The sequence below is a fragment of the Eretmochelys imbricata genome, chromosome 14 (assembly GCF_965152235.1).
Source record: "Eretmochelys imbricata isolate rEreImb1 chromosome 14, rEreImb1.hap1, whole genome shotgun sequence".
Classification (NCBI taxonomy): domain Eukaryota; kingdom Metazoa; phylum Chordata; order Testudines; family Cheloniidae; genus Eretmochelys; species Eretmochelys imbricata.
Window position 1 is genome coordinate 14,413,220 of NC_135585.1, and position 22,915 is coordinate 14,436,134.

Sequence of the window (22,915 nt, forward strand, 5' to 3'; positions counted from 1 at the left end):
GCCTACCCGGAACACCGCCTGTTGGAGAGGAAGAGCCCTTTCCCACGCCTGTGTATTCCGTCTCTATGGTTTATCCTCCAGTTCATATAACCAGTTTCGCCCCTAGCCTGGAGCACAGCGTAGAGAGTGCCTGTCCCTGTCTAGGAAGAATCATAGAGACGGGGGCAGTGGGGAGGGCTGGTTTGTTTGGTGGTGGAGTGGGAGCCAGAGGGGTCCCTCACAGGCTTATTCAAGTGCAAGCTTTCACCATACCCTCCCCCACCCTGATTGGCCCCACACAGCCCCTAAATCCCCAGCCTGGGCACTGTTACTGGGACTTGGAATCAGGAGACGGAGGTTCTGTCTCTGCCACTGACTTCCTGTTTGACCTTGGGAAAGCCTCCTAGCATCTGAAGTGGCTAAAGCAAGATGCAGCACCTCCGCAGTCTGGTCTGTCCACCCCACTCTGAGTGGCACTGCAAGCTCATACTTGTGCCAGATCATAATATCTTTAGGTTTAGGGGCCCTTTCGTGTCCCCTCCCCTGGCAGCTGTCAATGCGGGAAATTTTTCCTTCAACTGGGACAGGGGGGCTGGCGGGGTTAAAGTGGGACAGACCCACCAATCCTGAGACCATTGGGAGGCATGCTTCTTACCTGACTTTAGACCTGATCCTGCTCCCATTGAAATCAATGGCAATGTCCCAGTGCATTACCAGCATCAATGAGAATGGTGCGTGTTCCATAACTCATAATCAATCTATTAACTTCTCTGTGTTCCTCTGTTTCCTAGTGGGTACAATGGGGATACCAATATACCTCAGACCCCCAGGGATCAATTCATTAATATTATAAAAGGCTTTGAGATCGTTAGCTCAACAATGCTATAGAAATGCAGAGTCCAGTGATTATTATTATAAAGTTGGCATGCTGATGGTATCACAGGGTTTAGGCCATCAGTGTAGAACATAAGTCTGTTTCTTCAGTAAGGAATATGACTTGTTAGTTGTGATGATATCTTTCGTAAGGACTTTAGTAAGGGTAGATTTTTCCATCTAAGCGATATATATTTTCAGATAGGTCTAAATTGTTACCCTACACAGAGCATATTATAATAATCCTACTTTGAGGTGACAGGCCTGGATCTATGGTAGCAATTTCCTGCTGAGTTACAGATGGTAAAAAACACTCCTGGTCACCCCTACTATATGACCATCAATCAGCTGCTGGGGGTCTAATGCCACCCCCAGATTCCAAACACAGCTAATGAATGGTGGGAACACATCATCAATCAAAGGGGGAGAAATCAGCCTTGCCATGTCACTTAGCCTACCAGCATCACCTCAGTCTTATCTGGATTGAGCTTCAGCCAGCTAGCTCTCATAAAGTTGCCCCAATCTCCTCCCAGTGACAGCTGGTGATATTTGAGTTCTCTTTATCTACAGAAAGACAAGTCAGTCCTTTGTGAGGCTACTTTTAACATAAAAAAAGCCTTGAGGCTCAGAATATAGTCCCTTAAAGGTCTGATAGATAAGAACTCCCTCCCACCCAGAAATAGACAAACCAAGGCCAGCCAATTTATCTGGCTGGGGCATCGGAATATGGAAGTTTCTGTCTTTTATTACCCTGTGGGATGCCTTTGCATTAAACAGTGTCTTTACATTATCTGCCTCACCACAAAACAGACAACTCCTATTGTCATTTAAACAAAACTCCCACATAAAATATTTTAGAAAATGATGGGATTTTGAGAGTCACCACTGCTACTCAGCTACATCCACATTCAAGCCCTCGCTGCTGTCTGTGACAGTACACCTTTGTCCCGGTCACTGCTGTCACTGAAACAGTACTAAGCAGCGTTACTCCCTGGCTATGCTTGCAGGTAAGCTGTGTTCAGCACCTGTCCAGCTACACCTGCTGCTCACACCCCTTTCCCAATAACAGGAAAGTTTTGTGGATTCTGAGACCGGAGTTGTATGAAGTGTCATTGTAGCAATGTCAGTTCTAGGACGTTAGAAAGACAAGGTGGATGAGGTAATATCATTTATTGGACTAGCTTCTGTTGGTGAGAGAGACAAGTCTTCTGAGCTACATAGAGCTCTTCTTCAGGTCTGGGAAAAAGGTACGCCCAGCATCCCAGCAAAATGCAAGGTAGAACAGATTGTTTAGCACATATTGTAAGGGACCATTCAAGGTAGAGTGGCCTATTAACACTTCTGCAGTCATAGGACAAAAAGAGTGGGTTAGCAGGTTACAGATTGTTGTAATAAAACATAAATCTAGTGTCTCTGTTCAGCCATGATTTTTAGTATCTAGCAGAGTTATGAATTTAAGCTCCCAGGACAGAGCACAGGAGAGCATGCTTTGAGGAAAAATCAATTTTACATTCGCACCAGAGCAATAGATGAGGGGTAACATTTTCACTAGGGACAGATGTTTAAAGGTATTTTGGCCCCTAAATATGCATGTAAGTGCCTTGTGGGATTTTCAAAAGCCCCTAGGCATCTAATTTCCATGGATTTCATTGACTTTCAAAAAGACTTAGGCTCCTGAGCCCTTACATCACTTTTGAAAATGGGACTTAGGCACCTAAGTCATTTCCCTCAGGTCTTTTCTTTAAGTCCTCTGGTGTTTAGTTGCCAAGTACGGAGCAAACTAAGTCCAACCTGCATTTTGGAGATGGGAGAAGGTGCACTGCATGAGCAGTTGTGCAGAAAACTATTCATCCATAACAGGAGCATGATCACTGACCAGAGCATGCCCACCAGCTGACCATGCCCTCCCCCCAGCAGAGCCATCCCTTGGCAAATCAGGGTGACCGCTCTGGGCCACATGCTTCAGTGTGCGTGTGTCGTGCGAGGCCAGCCCTGGGGGAAGTGGGTTTAGGGATGCCTCGTATTTATTTTTCTTGCTTGGCATCGCGGGCGGTCTCTGGCAGCAGCGACTACAGCCCGCCCCGCTGCGCCCCACCGGCTCCCAGCATCACCCGCCGCTGCACCAACAGCGTCCTAGCACTGCCAAAACATGCCAGTGCCAGGCTGACCCCATCCACTGTCCTTCTGCCCCGGACCCCTCCTTTTTCCAGGACCTGCCAGCACAGGGGGCTCCCTCACCCCAGCACAGGTGCCACCCTGTAACTCTCCATCGTCCCTTGCCCCCCAGCACTGGTGTCCCCTCCCTACACCAGATTTCACCTGTATAAAAAATGTTAGGGGGAACCCATACAGGCTGATTGGTCCTGGGCCCCGCACCCTCCCAGGGACGGCCTTGACCCCCAGTACCATCATCCAGATACCTGCCAATGCACAAAGAGAATCGGTCCCTGCCCACTCAGGGCTGCCAGCACTAGCACCATCCTCCTATGCTCAACAAGGGCCGGGGGGCAAATTCTGGCTACCTTGGAGCAGAAGCACCAGTGAGGATGGGGCTCCTAGCACCTTCTCCTTTGCCTCCATGGTGCCCTCAGGCAATTTGTCTTTTAACACTTTATTCCCGGGCTAGTAACTTTTCTGCCTGGAGTTTCATTGTGCTTCCTACACACCCATCAGCCTGAACACACCCTCTTTCTCACCAGGACATTTACAGCCACATTATGCAGTAACTCTTGGTCCTTCACAGCCAACACCCCAGGATTTGGTACTGGCAGAATTTGGTTTCACCAATTGTCTTTCAACCTCAGGGGGTCCCCACTTCTATTACATTGCTGGCCAGTATGAAGCACTGGCCCTTCCCTTCCTCACAAGGCACACTCTTTACAGAACCCTAAATCATCAAGCAACAGAAGATGGATTTCTACCACCAAGTTGCAAAAAGAAAAGGAGTACTTGTGGCACCTTAGAGACTAACCAATTTATTTGAGCATGAGCTTTCGTGAGCTACAGCTCACTTCATCAGATGCATACCGTGGAAACTGCAGCAGACTTTATATATACACAGAGAATATGAAACAATACCTCCTCCCACCCCACTGTCCTGCTGGTAATAGCTTATCTAAAGTAATCTTCAGGTTAGGCCAATTGGTTAGTCTCTAAGGTGCCACAAGTACTCCTTTTCTTTTTGCGAATACAGACTAACACGGCTGTTACTCTGAAACCTACCACCAAGTTGTTACAGTGGGGCTCGTAACAGCCATACAGTTAAGATTGAAACTAGCTTACTGTTTAACAGCTGGTTATTCCGAGAGTCCTACAATCCACATGGTTTCTTACATTACCTTGAAAATCACTTGGCAGCTTTCTGGGAATGAGTATGGTGCACATGAGTTGCTCTGGCCCACCAGAGTTAGTTGTTCTGATTTCAATGGGAGTTAGGCGCCTAAATACTTCTGAAGATCTGGACCTCTCTACCTTCATTCTGTAGCAGCTCCTTTTGGAAGTTTGGCCTCAGAACACAGCATGTGTCACCAGGCTGGCTGCTTGCCAAATGCTCCCTCATGGCCAGAGATCACTCTGCCCAAACATTTTTTTCTCCCCCGCCTTAAACTGGACACATCTCTGGTGTCCCAGGGTCCTTCCTCCCTTAATTGGCTATTCTCAGACCTTCCTACCTCAAGCAACTCCCCTACAGGAACTTTTTTCACTCTCTACAGCTTCCTGAACATTCCCACTGCTATAACTTCCTGTTGCTCCTTATAAGAGAATCAGCTCCTCCCTACCTAGCTGGATCTACTAATTAAACCCCAGCCATAGCTCGTCCCAGATGTGGCAAGCAGCGCTAATTTATAGAATCATAGAAGATTAGGGTTGGAAGAGACCTCAGGAGTTCATCTAGTCCAACCCCCTGCTCAAAGCAGGACCGACCCCAACTAAATCATCCCAGCCAGGGCTTTGTCCAGCCGGACCTTAAAAACCTCTAAGGATGGAGATTACACCACCTCCTTATGTAAACCCATTCCAGTGCTTCACCACCTGCCAGGTGAAATAGTTTTTCTTAATATCCAACCAAGACCTCCCCACTGCAACTTGAGACAATTACTCCCTGTTCTGTCATCTGCCACCACTGAGAACAGCAGAGCTCCATCCTCTTTGGAACCCCCCTTCAGGTAGCTGAAGGCTGCTATCAAATCCCCCCTCACTCTTCTCTTCTGCAGACTAAATAAACCCGGTTCCCTCAGCCTCTCCTCATAAGTCATGTGCCCCAGCCCACTAACAATTTTCGTTGCCCTCCACTGGACTCTCTCCAATTTGTCCACATCATTTCTGTAATGGGGGCCCCAAAACTGGAAGCAGTACTCCAGGTGTGGCCTCACCAGTGCTGAATAGAGGGGAATAATCACTTCCCTCGATCTGCTGGCAATGCTCCTACTAATGCATCCCCGTATGCTGTTAGCCTTCTTGGCAACAAGGGCACACTGCTGACTCATATCCAGCTTCTCGCCCACTGTAATTCCCAGATCCTTTTCTGCATAACTGCTGCTTAGCCAGTCGGTCCCCAGCCTGTATCAGTGCATGGAATTCTTCTGTCCTAAGTGCCGGACTCTGCACTTGTCCTTGTTGAACCTCATCAGATTTCTTTTGGCCCAATCCTCCAAGGTCACTCTGGACCCTATCCCTACCCTCCAGTGTATCTACCTCTCCTCCCAGCTTAGTATCATCCATGAACTTGCTGAGGGTGCAATCCATCCCATCATCTAGATAATTAATGAAGATGTTGAACAAAATCGCTGATCACTACCCATTGAGCCCAAAGATTTAGCCAGTTTTCTATCCATCTTATAGTCCATTCATCCAATCCATACTTCTTTAATTGTACAGGGGCTGGCCAGGTCCAGACCTCCGGCCCTTCAAGGCACAGGCCACCCCACCACTGTATGGTTTAAGAGCTGACAGTTCGAATTGCTCTAAAAGCTACATATATACTCAGATTATTTTGAGAATTGCTATGCCTTGTCAGAGCCAGGGATAGAGTGAGGGGTGCCAGTCTGAGATCAGCTGGCCCAGTGGTTCTTCAGGCACAGCCCCCTCAATAAGGAGCTGAGTTTAATATTCAAATTGCTCTAAAACCCATGTGTACAGGGAGATTATCTTGAAAACTGGTAGATCACAAGAGAGGCTGATGTAGATTTTTGATCTCTAGATCAAAGTTGAGGTCATTTGGTCAAGGGATTCCCAAATTACAGCCCATTTACACGGAGCTGGCCATACCACTTTCAGATTCTTACAGCTTTTTTTATGCAGTGCTAGGGAAAATTCACACCCCAACCTTAACCTCAGCACTAAGGTTTTTGGGCAGTGAATAATCAATAGAGTTCCTACGCTACAGACTGTCTTCCTTAGACCCCAGTAATTGCCACTTTCAGTCTCTAGGTGGCTCTGTAGGTAAGGATGCCCTTGTAATGGAGAACTACTGAAAACAGCCATTGCTCCCACTGGTGCTTAGCGTATCCATAGGTTGATGGGATATCAGCTTTTGTACATATTAGTGGAGGAAAAAATAGCATTTTCTGTCCTCAGGATTTCTTTTCCCACCAGGTTTCTGTCAAATCCACTTCTTACCAAACAGTGCTGTAATAACCATAGTAGCATCTGGTAGTGGGATTAGCCTCTCTCCTGCTATCTCTCTCCTGCTATCGCTGGAACTGGGAGCTCCATTAACATTGCAGATTTTAGCATAAATTGGCCATCAGGATTAATGAAGCATTTAATAACGGAATCATAAACATTATCGATGGAAAAGGTCTGTTAGAGCTTAACTCTGTGACTCAACTGCACATCCTTGGATGATCTCACAAGTGCAACCACAGGGCCCAATTCTCCTCTCATGGTGGTGTAAATCAGGAGTAACTACACAAACCAATGGAGTGACACTGGTGCAGAACTGCATTCAGGGTGAAATTCACTCCTGTGCACTGCGCCAAGGGGACTTAGGCTGTGGATAGGCCTGGTGCTGACCCTGTGCTGAGGTGAAATTCACGCTCAGTGAAGAAAAGGAAGGGCCTCCACCTGTCAAGATGTGAGGTCTTGGTAAACCGTGGCAAGATAAATGCCACAGATATTCTAGCATAGTCCTTCTTAGATGCACATTCCAACACAAGACCTACTCCCTAACCCTCCCACACACACGCTTCACCCCCACCACTATATTCTCAGGGCCAGATCTTTCAATCCTTCTTCCTTGACTCCAGTGGTAATTTTGCCTGAAAAAGGACTGACTGCAGGATTTGGCCCACAGAAGGCGACCAAAGAATCTGCCTTTGTAATGGCTTTCTAGAACTGAGGACAAAGATAAATAAGAGAACTTTATCGCCCATTTAGAATGGTTTGTAAGAGGCAGTTTGGGTTTTAGGATTTGCTTCTTGCTGAATGAGCATTTTTCTTTGCATTAGCCACACAGCAGACAAAGTGTTAGGAACGGTGGAGGCAGTGCTGCCTTACCTGCAGTTATCTTGCCTTTTCTTAACATGAAAAATTAATCCGTTAAAGTGGATAAATATTAATAGCTTCTTGGCCCAGAACCCAAAAGGGGCAGAAGAGGAATTTGCCTCTTGCTGTTTTTCAGAAAGCTTTGAGAGGCAGTCTTAGCACAATGTAGTCACTGCCCCCTCTTCCCACCCTCCAACAATACTACTGGCTGGTTCTGATGTTCATCCTCTAGGATTTTACAGCAGAAGGAAGGGAGACTTCCTGTGTCTCTCCCTGAGGACAGTGGAAAATGAAGTTAGACCTGGGCTCGCACAGTATTTTAGTCCTTTCACACACAATTTGGTGCTGGCGAAAGGTGCCAAATTGCAGAGCCAACCTAAGGGGCTTGTGGATCCTAGGGCTATCCCTCTGCCCTATCCCATCCCAAGTGTGAAGGAACTGTGCCGTGTAGTGTAAAGGAGAGAATCTCTTCTCTCAAGCTTCTTCCCCTTTTCCTCGCAAAGTGCTCTGATCATGTAACCCAGTAGCTAGGGATGAAAGCTTGCCACAGACTTTTCGTTTGAAAATCACAGGTTACCCTGGACTCCTCTACACACCCAGGACTGGTCCATTGGCTCAGAACACCATCGCCACAGGTCCCTCAATTCTAGAGCGAATATCCGAGTAGCTCTTGGCTCTTGGGGGCTGTGGCATCCCTGCTGCCCCTGATGACATGAGGTGGCTGCAAGCCAAGCCCTCTCCCAGATCGTGGGTAGCTGGCTGCACAAAGGGGCAGCTAAGCAGTGAATTAAGTACAGGACTGAGACCAGGGGTTCTCCTGCATTCTCAGCCTGGCTCCGACACCAACTTCCTCTTATCGAGATAACTTAATCTCTCTGCCTTAGCTCCCCTGTTTGTTAAATTGGGGTAACAACAAGTAACTATCTTGCAGGATGTGTCGGGATGATTAAGTACCTACGGCAACATTTTGGGACTCTGATCCTACATCACTTAGGCATTTTTGAACATTTTTACCCTTAACATTTGTATATTGCTATATATCCGGGGTGAAATACTGCCCCGACTGAAGTCACTGAGAGTTTTGCAATAGGCCAAGATTTCACCTTAGGTATATGGCAAAATTCCTGAATGAGCACAAAGCCCTCCAGTAGCTAGAAACCAGCAGGCTCCCAGAGTCCTGCCTTCTTTGGATAACTGTCTCTTACAAAACTTTCTGCAATGTTGGTGACTACATATAGTGGCCAGGACAAACAGTTGGGTTCCATGTCTGCAGCAGGAAGCTGGGGTAACCTTGTGATTTCCACCATGACCACCCACAACACAAACACTCTACATGTCAGAAGCCAGTTAAGTTGGAAGTTCACCCCAAAGAATCCTCTCTCTAACACTTCTGCAAATCCTCCATCCTGCTCTTTGTACTGGGGTGAAACCATGGTTGCACTGGGGATCAGGGCAGCACAAAAACTTTTCACCAACTCACCCCCAAACTGCTCTGGCTAGCTTTGTCAAATCCACACTCCTGGAAGGAATTTATTTATCCACAAAAAAGGTAGAGCATAGGTTGCAGCAGTGCAAGTTTCTCTTACACCACACCACCAACGTGCCTCCATTAATCTGGAGAGACCACCTTTAAAGCCGTACAGTCTTTATGGCCCATTCCATTCTCAGCTTCTCAACTGAGTCTGCTGACTAGGGTTTTGTAATATGGGCATCTTTCTCTGAGAACTCAATTCACACAGGCCACTAGAGCTATCAGATGGGAACCAGTTTTCAGTTGTTCCAAAAATACAAGCTTTGCCTGGATTTGAATCATTGACCTAGAGATAAAGGCTGCCCCACTGCCAGTCCCCGAGTCATCCTGTCCTTTTGGCACACTGGAGTTGGATAGGATGTGAATTCACTTTCTTGTTGTGCTCTCAATCCTGTTCCAGAGACACAGCAGTAAAGAAAACAAGAATCAATAGCAACATCTGTCCAAGAGTTAAAAGAGAATGGTGGAAAAATAGATACCAGCTACTAATACCTCAGGTAAACTCACATTTGATCCTACTGTATTGGAGCTACAGAATTCCCTTCTGTCCCATCACCATTCAGTCACAGTTTATCATTCTAGTGGCATTTCTTGGTCTCTATGTGTATTTCCATCTGTCCAAAAGCAAAACACTTGAGGCAAACTTGTTTCCTCTTTGATTGCTTTATAAGGGCAATGTCTTTGGTTTTAAACTTCCTGATCTTGTCCGATGTTATAATGACCCACAGGAAACAGCCCTATCTCTTGCTGTCATGTTCCAGAGCCTATCACTGAATCCCCACAAGTTCAGATATCGGGGGTGCATTGACCATCAGTTCCTCGTAACGGTGTAGGAACAGCTGTAGTCGGGAGATATAGGAGTCCTCGTTGTATGGAAGCTTCTTCTTTTTCAGGTACTGGGAGACTATGGGCTTGATCTAAGAGGGAAAGGTAGTATTAAAATAGCACAGTAAATTCTAATGATGATGACTTACATTTGTACAGGTCTTTCCTCCAGAGAGATCATTAAGTCCTTTGAAAACTATGCATGTAGGAATCATGTCGCCTACTGCCAAAACGTAGCCAACTCTGCGGTGGAATGTGAAAACTGCTTAACAGTAGCTAAAACTACACATTGGCTTAACTCAGGGAATGAAGATGATTAAGTATCCAACTCGAGCAGCAAAGGGAATTTAGATGAGTTGGAATAAGGGCAGGATATTGAGGCTGATACCCTTCTCTTGTCATAAGGGCCAGATGACCACAAATGCTCACTACTTTGATTTTGCACCTCATCTGAAAGCTAGGATCTCCGACATCCTTCCCTCATACCGTGCTGGGGCACTGGTTCAATACTGGCACAGAGGGAAGAGTGCCACCTACTGAATTACCAACATTGCCTTTTGCAGCACCTGAAGGTTTGTTCGATTGTTTCCCCAAGCCTGACCTTGCTTATCTTGTGAGATCTGACAAGGACACTGCCTTGAACTGGTATCACAGTAGCACCATGTCTTTATTGTTACTAACACCAGATGTATACATGGGACTGTAAAATTAGTAAATGGTGTCAAACACAGTGTAGAGATGGGCCTGGACTAGGGTGACCAGATGTCCCGATTTTATAGGGACAGTCCCGATTTTGGGGGCTTTTTCGTATATAGGCACCTATTAACCCCCACCTCCTGTCCCAATTTTTTACACTTGTTGTCTGGTCACCCTATCCTGGACTGCAAAGTATAGATCCAGATCTCAGCTTTCCCAAAATTTCAGGGTGTTTGGATCTAGGGTTTTGGCTGGAGCCTACATCTGATACACTGCAAGTGGACAAATAAACACAATACAGGTCAACCATAGCAGGTGTATGATGAAGATAACTGGAATTATTCACAGATTAGGTGGGGGCCTGAAAAGCTTTCCCAGAAGGAAAGGGGGGACTTTGCTAAACACTCACTGGAAGGCTGTTACAATAATAAAGAACAAAGTCAAGAATGGAGGAAGGACACAACGGAAGAAGGCTGGAGAGAAGACTGAGTAGAATGTGGGGAGGAAGAAGTGGAGTGGGAGGAAATGAGGTAGAGATCTAGTTAGAGTTGGAGTTATGGAGTGTTCTGAAAATGGGAAGGAGTCTAAAATTAATGAGGAAGAAGAGGGTAAGCCAGTGCAAAGAGAGGAACATGGAAGCATGGTCAGATATGCAGGATAGGGAAAGAGGCTTAGCACCTCTATTTTAGTTAACTGGAAGGGGGAAAACACACAGACTTATCTCCTCATTACCTCTTCCCATGCTCATCAATCTTCTCTGTGCTACATGGCACTCCCACTCCTGTCCTGCTCCTTCCACACACCTTCTAGACATGCCCTCCGTTTATCTCTTACCTTCAGGCACATGTTGTCAGAGAGGTTTGGGAAAAGGTGATGCTCCACATGGCAGTTGATGATTGAGTGCCCAAAGGTCCAGTCCAGCAGGGCATTCCGGGGCAGATTCAGAACTCCAAGGCTCATCAGGTGAATCCGCTTGGGCTTCTTATCAGCGGAGAACATCGGGAGGCCAATGTGCTACAAGACAAAACACGAAGACTACAACATCTCTTCCTACAGCGGGCAGTTAGGGAGCAGGGCTTCCTGAGGACAAGGGTGGAATCCAGCTGTGTCAGGTCAGGGCAAAATAGTGGCAGTTTCTCAAACTCCTCATCCTTTTCTGTACATGATCTTGTGAGTCTCCTTCTTTATGGGCATGATGAGTCCTCATAAAAGGTAACAGGCTAGTGCCATCAACTGGAATGCTCTAGTTTCCCACTCACTACTTACGGGTCAAGCACGGTGTGGAAGCATTCACACACTGCTCCCCACACATTATCCCAGGGCCACCCATTCATGGCAAATAGAAAAGAAGCCAGAGTCCAATTACACCACAGTAGCTTGGAAACCCCAGCGGCTTCAGAGGGGTTATCTGCATAAATGTGAACAGAATCTGGCCATCTATATGCATTTCATCCCTAGGCCTGTCAAGACTGATCTATCAATGAATCCCCAATGTGCAAGGACCACCCACTTTTGTGGTTTTATGCTCATTCCATCTTTCCCAAATGTACCTGGATTTTAAAGTAACATCTTCTCTTAGTGTGAGAAGGGGCCAATTCTGATCTCATTTATACCTGTAAGAAACTGGATAAATTCCAGTGAAATCAGTAGATTTGTTCCATTTTTACACCACTGTAATTAAGATCATAATCCAGCCTTCTGTGTTCATTCTGTCTCAACTTTTTGCACACTGCTAACTGACATCAGTCTCCTCAACATTTTGGGCCTGAGTCTAATCTGATATGAAATCAGTGCCACTAGATCAGAATCAGGTTGTTTGTTTTAAGTTTATAGATGCTTCAATTGCCAAAGTCAAAGTGAGAGCTATTTAATTAATACAGGGAGCTTTGCTTTGTTTTGCTTCCAAGGAATTTGGTACAAGCTGGAGTTTGCGACCTCTACCTGGAAGATGTTAACATGGATGTAGGGGTGGGCAAGAAGAGATCGTGTGATCAACATGCAGATGAGGGCAGACCACACTGATTGGAACCCTGAGACATTGACCAGGAGCCAGTAATGGGAGTAGAGACCAAGAAACATGCAGCAGAGTGTCCGGAGAGCTGTTTTCAACTCAACATCCTTCAACAAACCTATGAAAGAAAGAACAGACAATGTGTAGGGAAACAGTCAATCCCTCCCCACATCTTCCAAGTTATGAAACTGGGGAATAATGGTGTAGTTCTTATATTCCAAATCCCAGGAGAGGCACTGGTCAGTTACTATGTACAAATTCCAGGAGCAGCTGATCCCAGACCCACTTCAACACCTAAGGTTCCACTAGCTTTCAGAAAACTTTTTGAACAGTGTCACCAAGGGAGCTGTAGGACATGGATTTGTTTCTGGTTTAACCTGATTATTGTTCTAGTCCTGAGACAATTTATGGGTCAGATACTGAAGACCTTACTAAGCTTCAGCAGTCCTTACTTGGATGAAATTCCCCACTGAAGTCAATAGGCGTTTGCTTGAGAAAGGACCAAGTAAAAATTAAAGTAGCACTCACCCAAGTGAGTAGTCTCATTGACCGAATGCTAGAGCTACTCTGTAACGTGAGTTAGGGTTGCAGAATCAGGGCTTAAATAATGACCTCAGAATTTGGTCCTATATGATTTTTCTGCAAGCAATTAGCAGCTGTTCACTACCTATGGTTGTGTGTCAGTCTCCTGAAAGACTGAACAGCTTCCATATACTATGAACGTTGTATTTCCCCAGTTATCATCCAGTCTCTTCTTCCACTGTCTGCACCTCCTTATCCCATTCTTCCCACTGAGACCATCTTCTTACACTCCCTAGCACTGACACCAGTACGCTTCAAATATTTTCCATTCCTTTCTTTCATTATATTCCAGCCTAGCATGCCCCTCACCAAACCTACATATATCTGAGTAAGGACAACAGGATCTGGCCTGGGTAAGTGCTTCAGTGTTTGTATAGTGCTTTGAAGATCTGAAGAAGTATATACATGTAACCCTTCTGCCCGTCAGAGTTGGCAGCAACAAGGACCGGGTTCAATATCTAGGGGATTCATTCCAATAACACAATGCAAACCAGCTCGAGGCCCCACCCAGTGACCTGGGACAAATATATACCACCCCCGCTGGGTGCCTCCAAGAGGCAATACTTCCCCTCTGGCAAGCACATAGTATGAGTGTAGCAAAAAGCCTTTTAATAACAGAGAGAAACAATGTGGCATTATGTTGGGGAAACACCACCAACAGCATTCGTAACACCACCCATGAGCAAAAAACCCACCCCAAGCAAATTGGGGCATGTCCTTTCCCTTTGGTTCTTGAGTCCAGCAACCCCAAATCACCCAAAGTCCCAAAAGTCTCTGTCCCTGGTCAGGGCAGCCCCAGAGTTCAAAAGTTTATCTGCAGAGCTTTACCTCACAACCTGGGTGGAGATGGGTGGCGGGGGAGAGAGGTAAGGGGCACCTTACATAATCTGAAGCTGACCGCCCCACAGCTCCATAGGCCTTCGCTCCGCTCTGCCAGCCGCCCCACAAACTGCTCCACTCCGCATCCCACAAGCAGCTCCCGCCATCCTATGAACTGCTCCACCAGCCTGTCCACAAGACACTCCAGCCATCCCACAAACTGCTCCACAATATATCTTCAGGCTCCCCCACTACTTAACACAACGCTCAGTGATTTCAGCTCTTAGTCAGTTCAGCTCTTTAGTGAATTCAGCTTGTAGTAGGGGAGCCTCAGTGCTGGTGCACCATTAGCCCAAAGTGAGCTCAGCAGCCTGTAACTAGACTCCTAATGGAATCAAAATTAGCTCTGATATTCCACAGTGGAGAGAGGAGGAAGTGCAATTAGCATGTAAGGCCCTCACCCAGGGGCCCATGCCACCAAATATTAATACTTATCCCCAGCCTCTCTCAATTCACAGAGTTTTGGAACCCATGACCCTTGCCTAGCGAGTGCTACTTAGTTGATTGTGAGTCCCTCCATCATAACAAAAGGCCAAGTACAGTTCCAAGCACAGTTCCCATAATCAGGGTAATAACAATTTATTCTTCCTGCCCCAATAACAGAGATACTGGGGATCCCACAGCAGCCAAAGTGACCATTTGGGCAGCTATGGCCTCATTCTAGGCGGGGTGGGTGTGCCTGTGCAAATGAGATACGCCCCTGAAGTTCTTTTCCACAACTTGCCACACCTCACCACCAGATGTCAGGGTGGAGCTCATCCTGACACTGCTTACATACAAATCTGGATCCTATTGTCCTTATCTAGGCAAAATACCTGCTGAAGTCAACGGGTCTGAGAATGGACTGAATTAAAAATAAATAAGGGTTTCAGGCATTTGGCCCATTGACTTCAATGTGAGATTTGCCTAAGGTCTTCAGTATTTGACCCAATATATTTAAATATTGAGTTTTTGTGAGTGCATTCCATTCTGAATGTAAAATCTGCTTCTCAAAAGGGACCCTATTGTGACAGTTTAAGAATCAAGAAGCCCTGCAGATGGTTGTGGCGAACGGCTTAGTTTTGAGCAGATAGCCCAAAGGACTTCTCCTGCTCCTTCCTACTGTCTGTTATACGCACTTGTCCTGTCTCATCCTAACTTAGATTGTAAGATGTTCAGGCAAGAGACTGCATTGGTACAGCTCCTAGTACCATCAGGCCTTTAACCTGACTGGAGCTTCCATAATGCTGATAATTGTATTTATCTTTTGGGGCCCTTACAAATTAGTTTAATTTTTAGTTTAAAAAAACCTTTAGGTTTTAAACAATACCTATAGAAGAAAAATATCTCAGAGGAAAGCTACATACCAAGTGCCACTAGCGGGGTTAAAACAGGTATAGCAATGGGTGCAATGAACATGTAGACATATCGGTTCAAGAAAGGAATCTTCCAAGTACTGGAATCGCCTAGTCTGATAACATTAGTGTAACCGTGGTGGAGTTTCACATGGTTGTAGTATGCCTGCTCTGCTGTGAAAGCTGAGCAAACCTGGAAAAGAAAAGAGAAGTAAATGCAGAATAGCGTGCATGCAAGGATCAGAACATGGCAGGTACACAGCATTGTCTCACTGGGATGATCCCACCACAGAGGTTCACACTCAAAGCCTTGTTATTGTCATGCACTAGGATAAGAGGACTAATATGATATAACTACACCCGAGAAATACATCTGTTGTCTGCACCACATATGCCTTAAAATGCTATTGAAGCTGCATGATACAAGCATGGTAGATAATTTCTGGAGTTACACAAAGATATGTACTTTACAGCTGAGGACAGTACTAATCTCTAAGGTCATTTCTATGATAAGAACATTCCAGTTACACAAAGAGTTATTCAAGTTTACTGATTATCAGAGACAGGCTTTAGCCAAAACCCTGAATCAAACAACCCCCAGCTTGAGGGTAAATTGAGAGTGAGAGGCAGAATTGAGCCTCAGGCCCAGCTCCATTAAGTGATGCATCTAGTGATCATGTATACCTTTGGCTGTTCTGAATGTATAAACTCTTCCACAGTTAGGAGTTGATGTCTGTGCCCCAACTGATTGGAAAGCTAATTTCTCTTCATTTTGGAAATTCCAGTTTTCGAGTATGGTCTCAGAGTTGATGTATGGCCTTAATATGACAAAAAGATATTATAACAAATCTGTGTTCACTTTATACTTCCCGGTTATCACTACATTGCACATCAGGGCCATTTGCAATTTTGCAGCACCAACAGAGATAGAACTCACTTCCTCCTGCTTCAAAAAGCACAAACTCCTGCCAACTGAGCCAAAGGAAAATCTCTGGGAATCATCAACAATACAGAGACTACAACACATTGCTGAACAGTTCTGATTTCACCCAGTAGAGGGCAGTAGTGTACATACTTAATAGCCAGCAGGTTGCAGAACTCATTCTATCTGTACAATCTACAGTCAAAAACATGTTTTTCTAGTTCTGCTACAGTGTTATTAATTTAGAAAAATAAAGTTAGTTAGCAGAACTAATTCGTTTTTAAAAGTTTTTTTGCTCTCTGAATATATCTGTCCCTTGAGTGGAAAGTGCTACTAGTTCAATACCATTAGGGACTGGCTTTTGAAATGAAGATTTGATCCCAAGAGCTGATGTATTCACAAGTTATGGATCAGCGGGGCTGGTGGTTATCAGGAGAAAATTGAAGAGGATTGCCTTAATTTCCTTTGGCATTTTGAAAATCAGAAAGAAATCTCTCCCCTCTTTGGAGAGGAACTTGGCAGTTAATACACTGCAACTTGTTGAGCTGGTGATTAGGGCTAATGTGCCAAATCCTGACTTCAGTTACACTCTCTTAACTCAGTCACTCTCGATTCATGTATCTGGTGATGAGTTGCCATCAAGCTATCTGACAGAACGGCCTCTGCTCAATGGAAATGTGCTTCTATGCATATTATCTACCCCATCCCCAGGTCTGGACCCACATTCACATACACATGCCATGCAGGGATGCAGCAAACCACCCCACATCCATGCAACATGACAAGGTGTAGCTGTAAGCTTTGCACTGTTCTGCCTAGGTATCTTGGTTTTTATAGTCACCCAGCACCATGAAATCTGAGTACCTCCTATATAAACATACACACAGGAGCATTCTCCCACATTGGTTACATACCTCGAGGAAGAATATGGCCCAAACTTTCCCCCAAGACTTGGACTCCGTCAAGGCATTGTGGCTGGCCAAGTGGCTTCCTTTCACTGTTATAGTGTGATGTACTATGCCCAAGATGAAGATGCCCAACAGGAAGGGAAGGGCATTGTCTGAACGCAGACACAGGAACCCTAGAGATAGAAAGAAAAACCTTGGAGCTATTAAGCCTTCTAGATAGTTAAGATCAGACCAGTATAATGGCCAAGGCAAGATCCATGGGGGACTGCTTTCCCCATAAGAACTACAGCTCTCCTGGGCAAATGAGATCTCATTCTGAAGGAGTCTCAGTCTGAAAGAGTCCATTTTCCTTCTTCTCACCAAAGTAAAGTGGAAATCCAGGTACCCAGTTCAGATACAATGGGGATGAGGGCCATAAAAGCATGTAGCTAGATTGACAGATGAAAGTCTATGGGACAGGGAAGTGTTCATGTAGTCTCCTGCACTGTCAGTGTCAGATGAAAACGGTATGATGAAGGCTTTTTTTATGCTGACTATCCAACTCGCTTTCCCCCCCAAGTTTAAGGGCAAATTCTTATGTAGTCAGAGTGCCCTGCACACACCAGGGGATTCTTGCACTCCTCCAGTCTCCCCCCCAACCCCCCCAGCTCCCTGGGTGTTACTCTCCCATCCCTCTCTATTTCAGGGACTCCCAGCAACTCTCCACCCCCCTCATGCCATAGGCTCTGTGTCCCCCCAGCCTCCCTCCTGGGTCCCCATTCTTCCCCTGCTCCCACCCCCACAAAGACTGCGTGCGCACCTTGTGGGTGTCTAGTCATCAGCTCAAGGTAAACATGACTAAAACACAATTCCTAACTCCCCCCTCCCCACTGCTAAGCCCTCCTCTCTCTTTCTTTTATCAACCACCGTGGACAACACCATCATCCAGGCCCATAACCATGGGCGGCGCATAGGCTGGGGAAGGCTGCACCTCCCCAAGCAGCCCGATGTGGCCACACCTACACTCCTCCCCAAAGCCCAGGCAGGCTGGTCCTTTTCAGGGAAGCAGCGTGCTGGGGCTAGGACGGCTGGGACTTGGGATGGCTAGGGCCGCCCACCCGTCCTGTGCTCGGGGGCAGGGGGGCCATGTGCCGCCCACCCGTCCTGTGCCTGGGGGGGCGCCACTCACCTGGCACTGAGGGACTCCGGTGGGGGAAGGGGACAGGTTCTCAGGCGAGAGGACGGGGCTGGCTGGGGGCTAGCCTCCCTCAGCCGGCGATTCATAACCTGGGCATCACCTTCAACCTGAACCTCTCTCTGATCCTCATATCCAGGCTACATCTAAATCTTCTCCCGCCAACATAGCTACTGCCTCTCGCAGAAGTGGAGTTATTAAGTCAACGGGAGAGAGCTCTCCCATAAGCTTAGAGCGTCTTCACCAGACACACTACAGTGGCACAGCTGCATCGGTGCCTCTGGGCTGATGCAAGTTTGTAGTGTAGGCCTGCAAAAGGAATCAGCAAGATTTAGATACAGCCTAGATGTGAGGATCAGAGAGAACACATATTTCAAAGGACCATTGAAGGTGAAGTGGCCAGTTAATACCTCTCCTGTCATGAAAGCATGAGAAAATGGAGGAGTAGTGGGTTATAATTGTTGTAATAAGCCATAAATCCAGTGTCTTTATTCACTCCATGATTTCTAGTGTCTAGCAAAGTTATGAATTTAAGCTCCCAGGCTCGTCTTGTGAAGGCGTTGTGCAGGTTTCCAACAGAAGGTGTTACGTCTGCCCAACCAGAAAGCACCATTGACATCAAACTGACTATTGTGGGACTATAAAGAGGACAAAAGACATTTGTGTTTTTGTCCCTCTCTTCATGAACAGGAGTCATGCAAGTGGATTTTTCCTGTCAGCTGAGCTTGCAGCTCAGAGCGGAAGGGAAGAGGGAGATAAAAACCCCTAACAAGAATGAACTGGATCTCTATGATGATTGGACTCTAAGGGGCAAGGTACTAGGCACAAGCAAGGCATCCCATGATGCCTACAAATAACTCCAGAACGGTTAGGCTGTTGGTGCTGAAACACTGCCCATCATGCTGACCAATACTCTCATTGTTCACTTGTACCCCTCCCCCCACATCTATATCCATCTGCTGTCTCTTGTCTCTTATCTTATATTTTGATTGTGAACTCCTTGGAGCAAGGACCATCTTTTTGCTCTGTATTTGCACAATGCCTAGCACAATGGGGCTCTGGTCCATGACTGGAGCTCCTAAGTGCTACAGTAATACAAACAATAATTTTCCCTCCATACCCCCTTTTCCTCATTCCACCCTATACTCCCCTATTCCCCCCATGCCAGAGGATCTGTTTGCTCCCCATTTCCCCCATGCCAGGGTCCCCCATTCTCCCCCCACTCCATCAGGGGTTCTGTGTGTGCCCCCTTTCCTCCCAGGCCTGTCCATTCTCCCCTTCCCTCCCACCATTTTTGTTTTCCTTTCTCTCTCTCTCTTTCTTTCAGGGTGTTAACACTTTTAAACTGTATTGGGAGGAGTGGGAGAGCTAAACTGAGGAGTATTGTTAATGGCTGCCATCAATTGGCTCTTTGATCTATTAGACTGTTATAGGTGGTTGAAGCAGCTGGCTCTGCTAACCAGATGCCAGGGACTCCATGTGTCCTCCCATTTCCTCCTTCCAATTTTTGCATTTCCACCAAAATCAATAGGACTTTCCCTAACATTCTGGAATTGATTGGATGCAGGATTCATAAGTTATTGCATTGCATCCAAATGTCCAAACAGAGAAATGCCATGACGGTGAGTGGAAGTCCTCACAAGGTTGGTCAAATAAACAGTGATGGCAAAATGTTCCAGAGTTCTGCTTCAGCTCAGCTAAGCAGCCATAAACCTAGGTATCTAAGTCCCCGCCTCCCTCCTCTTCTCCTTGTGTGTGACCCCTCTCCTTCCACATTAAAGTCAGTGCTTTGGTCCTCACTTTTAAGGCACTCCATAAATCTGTCCCTACATCTTAATCTGCATCTCCAGCTCCACCCAACTGCACTCAAGGAAGCTTCTTTCCTGAGAGTTCCCTTCATCTCTCTTTCCCCACTCCTACCTCAATGCCCTCTGTCACGCAGCTTAGGATGCTTTGGCCAACACCAAACTCCCATTCGTTCCTTATTCAAAACACTTCAGAGAAGCTACCTAATTCTTGCACTTTCTAGCTACGATCGCACCGTATGTCTCCTTGTTTGTACCTGATTATATTCTGAGACTCTAAGCTCTTTGGGGCAGGGACCTGTTATTTGCTTGGCACAGCAGCTCCCCTATTGCACAGTGAGGTACCTACAAGGATCTGTAAGTCCCGAGAGTCTTAATTAGTTCATACTCTGGCAAATTCCCACAGAAATCAATGAGAATTTACCTAAATAAGGGCAGCAAGCCCTCCATACAGGGCCAAATACTTACCCTGTTTTTACCGGTTCCTCAGGCAAAATACCCGCTGAGCTAAATCCTGAAGGGTGCCCAGTATACATAATTAAAACTCCCAATGCCATCGAGGGGTGTTACAGGTGCTCAGCCCCTCCCAGAATTTGGCCAAAGGGGAATTTTGCCTGAGTAAGGACTTCCAGATGTACAGTAGTACAATACAACGACACAGATACAATGAGAGCAGCAGCTTCAGCACCCTACCAGTCCCTCAACTCTAAGCTGAAGTGAGTGGGTTAGAGGTGTAACGTTATTGACTTCAAGGGGATACATTTGGCTTATGCTGTTTAGATGCAGAGTTAAGCGCAGGCTGCTGTCTTCGTAATTCCATCCCGATGCAACACTTCCAGGAGAGGACACCTCACTAGCTTCCAAACTGATTTAGGGGCCTGTGGAAGGAGTGCGAACACTGTCTGTAGGGTGTAGAAACTCTCCAATATAACTGGGACAAACCTGGAAATACCTGTCCCAGGATGAATGGAGAACCACCAGCCACAGGACAGTGTGACACCTATGCTTGCAACTGGTTGCTTCTCGTACCCTTTATTCATAGCAGAAATTAATGCTCACTGGCTGCCAGATGACAAACGAGGGACTGTATTGGCAAGTCTTGCACATCCTGAGAGAAGCCACAAGACCAGCTCAGCCTGTTGTTAAAAGTACATCTCTCCTACATCACGCTCATCATCAGAACCAAAAGAAGTCACTCATATCAATACAATAACAAAGCTTCCATGGCAGGGCTGAGCTCCTTGGACAGACAGCTGGGACAGACAGAGCTAGTATTGAATGGCAGCCCAGCAGTGCTGAACAAGGAAGGTTTCCCCAAATGCACATCTTTGCTTCACAGGGTTAAACCAGAGGCGACAGAGGCACTGAAAAGGCTGCTGCCTCGGCATCCCACTTACCTGAAGCTCACCTGTACACTTAATTCGCATCCACAGGAATAATTACAAGCTGCATCAACTCCTTAAGCCTGAGCACAGGTACTGAAACGATGCTGAACGCAGTTCAGGTCTACTGTGTTCAGGTTCTAATGCTGCACCCATCACCACAGTATCTGAGGCCCCTTTTGCCTGGCGCTACACTTGCAGTTAACTGCATTCAGCACTGGTTCAGCTGTGCCCACTGCTGACCCCAATTGTCACCAACAGCTAATTGTGTTCATATAACGCAGATCTCGGACACCATCCCCTGTGGCAGCTCCCATGGGGCAGTATGGGAAGTAGGGCTCTGGGACACGGGAGCAGGACTTGGAGGTTCCTTTCACCCTGTTAGCTGCAACATCTAAGTGGTTAATAACCAGCTGAGCTATCAAGCCTACTAACACAAAGGGAATACAATTCCCTGTTAATGTGTAATGAGAAAGCAATAAGGAGACACAGGGGCCCTTCCCTTCCTTCCCTTAGTTGACACAAACCTTCCCACTTTTACCTGCAGGAAGGATGAGGAAATTCAGGGCAATGATACAGTCATCTATGCCATGTCTCTCCCACCAGCTGCTTCTCTTCACCACCTGCTGCACCAGCTCAGAGAGCTCCCCCATCAGGGCTTCCTCACGTCTTCCCTCCTCAGGTGGCTCCACTTCCTCCTTGGCACCTCTTTGAAAGACCCTTGGCATCTCTTCTCCTCTAGAGGTGTTTCCATCTCCATCCAGGACTGGATGATTTAAGGTGGGCCCTGGATCCTGTCCTTTCGGAGTCACCTCCTGCTCAGGGGGACCCGCTCTGCTGACGCCAGTCTGCATCTGTTGTGTTGGATCTGCAGTCTCTTGACTTGGTGTGTCCCCTTGCCCCAGTTTCTCAACTTTCTCCTGGGCATTTCTTCCTTCTCCTGAGGGTTCTGGCTGTTCCACTCCGTGGTTTAGGGAAGAATCTTTTTGCAGTAGCTCTATCCTGGCTGCTCCTGCCTCACTTGGCAGTTTTCCCTTCTGTCTCTCTTGGTACAGGTCCTGATTCTCCATCAGCATCTCCTGCCATGGCTCCATCCCCCTGCAGAGCACAAGACACCGCAGAGTGATCCAACGTCCCAGTACCTCTGCAGGATCAGATAACAAATGAGCCTGTCCCGGGAAGGGCAGAGGCAGCAGAGAAATGCAGCTGGCCTTGGCAGAAGTGCCAGAGTGTGCAATCTGAAATGCTTGCAGACTGCTAAACTCAAATTGCTCAGTGCTAGTAATGTGAAGCTGGCTTTAGTCCCATCCCTAGACTCTGCCCCTTTCTCACCCTCCTCTGATTCTTCCACGCCCTTTCTGACTCTCTCCCCCTCATGGTGCTGCTGTGTCTGTTGCCCTTGGCTCTCTCTGTCATGAAGAATAGCTTGTACAGGCAGGCAGGCACTCTGCTGCTCTCACCAGAGCCAAAGGACGTGGGAAGGGCAGCGATATTAAAAAAACAACAACATTACTGCTCCTATAGAGGA

The 22,915-nt window shown here is 46.7% G+C and overlaps 1 protein-coding gene across 1 annotated transcript; it reads right to left on the reverse strand.

Annotated features, from left to right (window-relative positions):
• Nucleotides 1-9,636: 9,636 nt before the first annotated feature.
• Nucleotides 9,637-22,481, reverse strand: FADS6 (fatty acid desaturase 6). The gene is made up of 6 exons (XM_077834326.1): nt 21,929-22,481; nt 17,033-17,199; nt 15,209-15,389; nt 12,332-12,519; nt 11,225-11,404; nt 9,637-9,786 (listed from the first exon to the last, which is right to left on the reverse strand). Exons 1-6 carry the CDS (start codon nt 22,479-22,481, stop codon nt 9,637-9,639), a joined length of 1,419 nt encoding a protein of 472 aa, XP_077690452.1.
• Nucleotides 22,482-22,915: the final 434 nt, after the last annotated feature.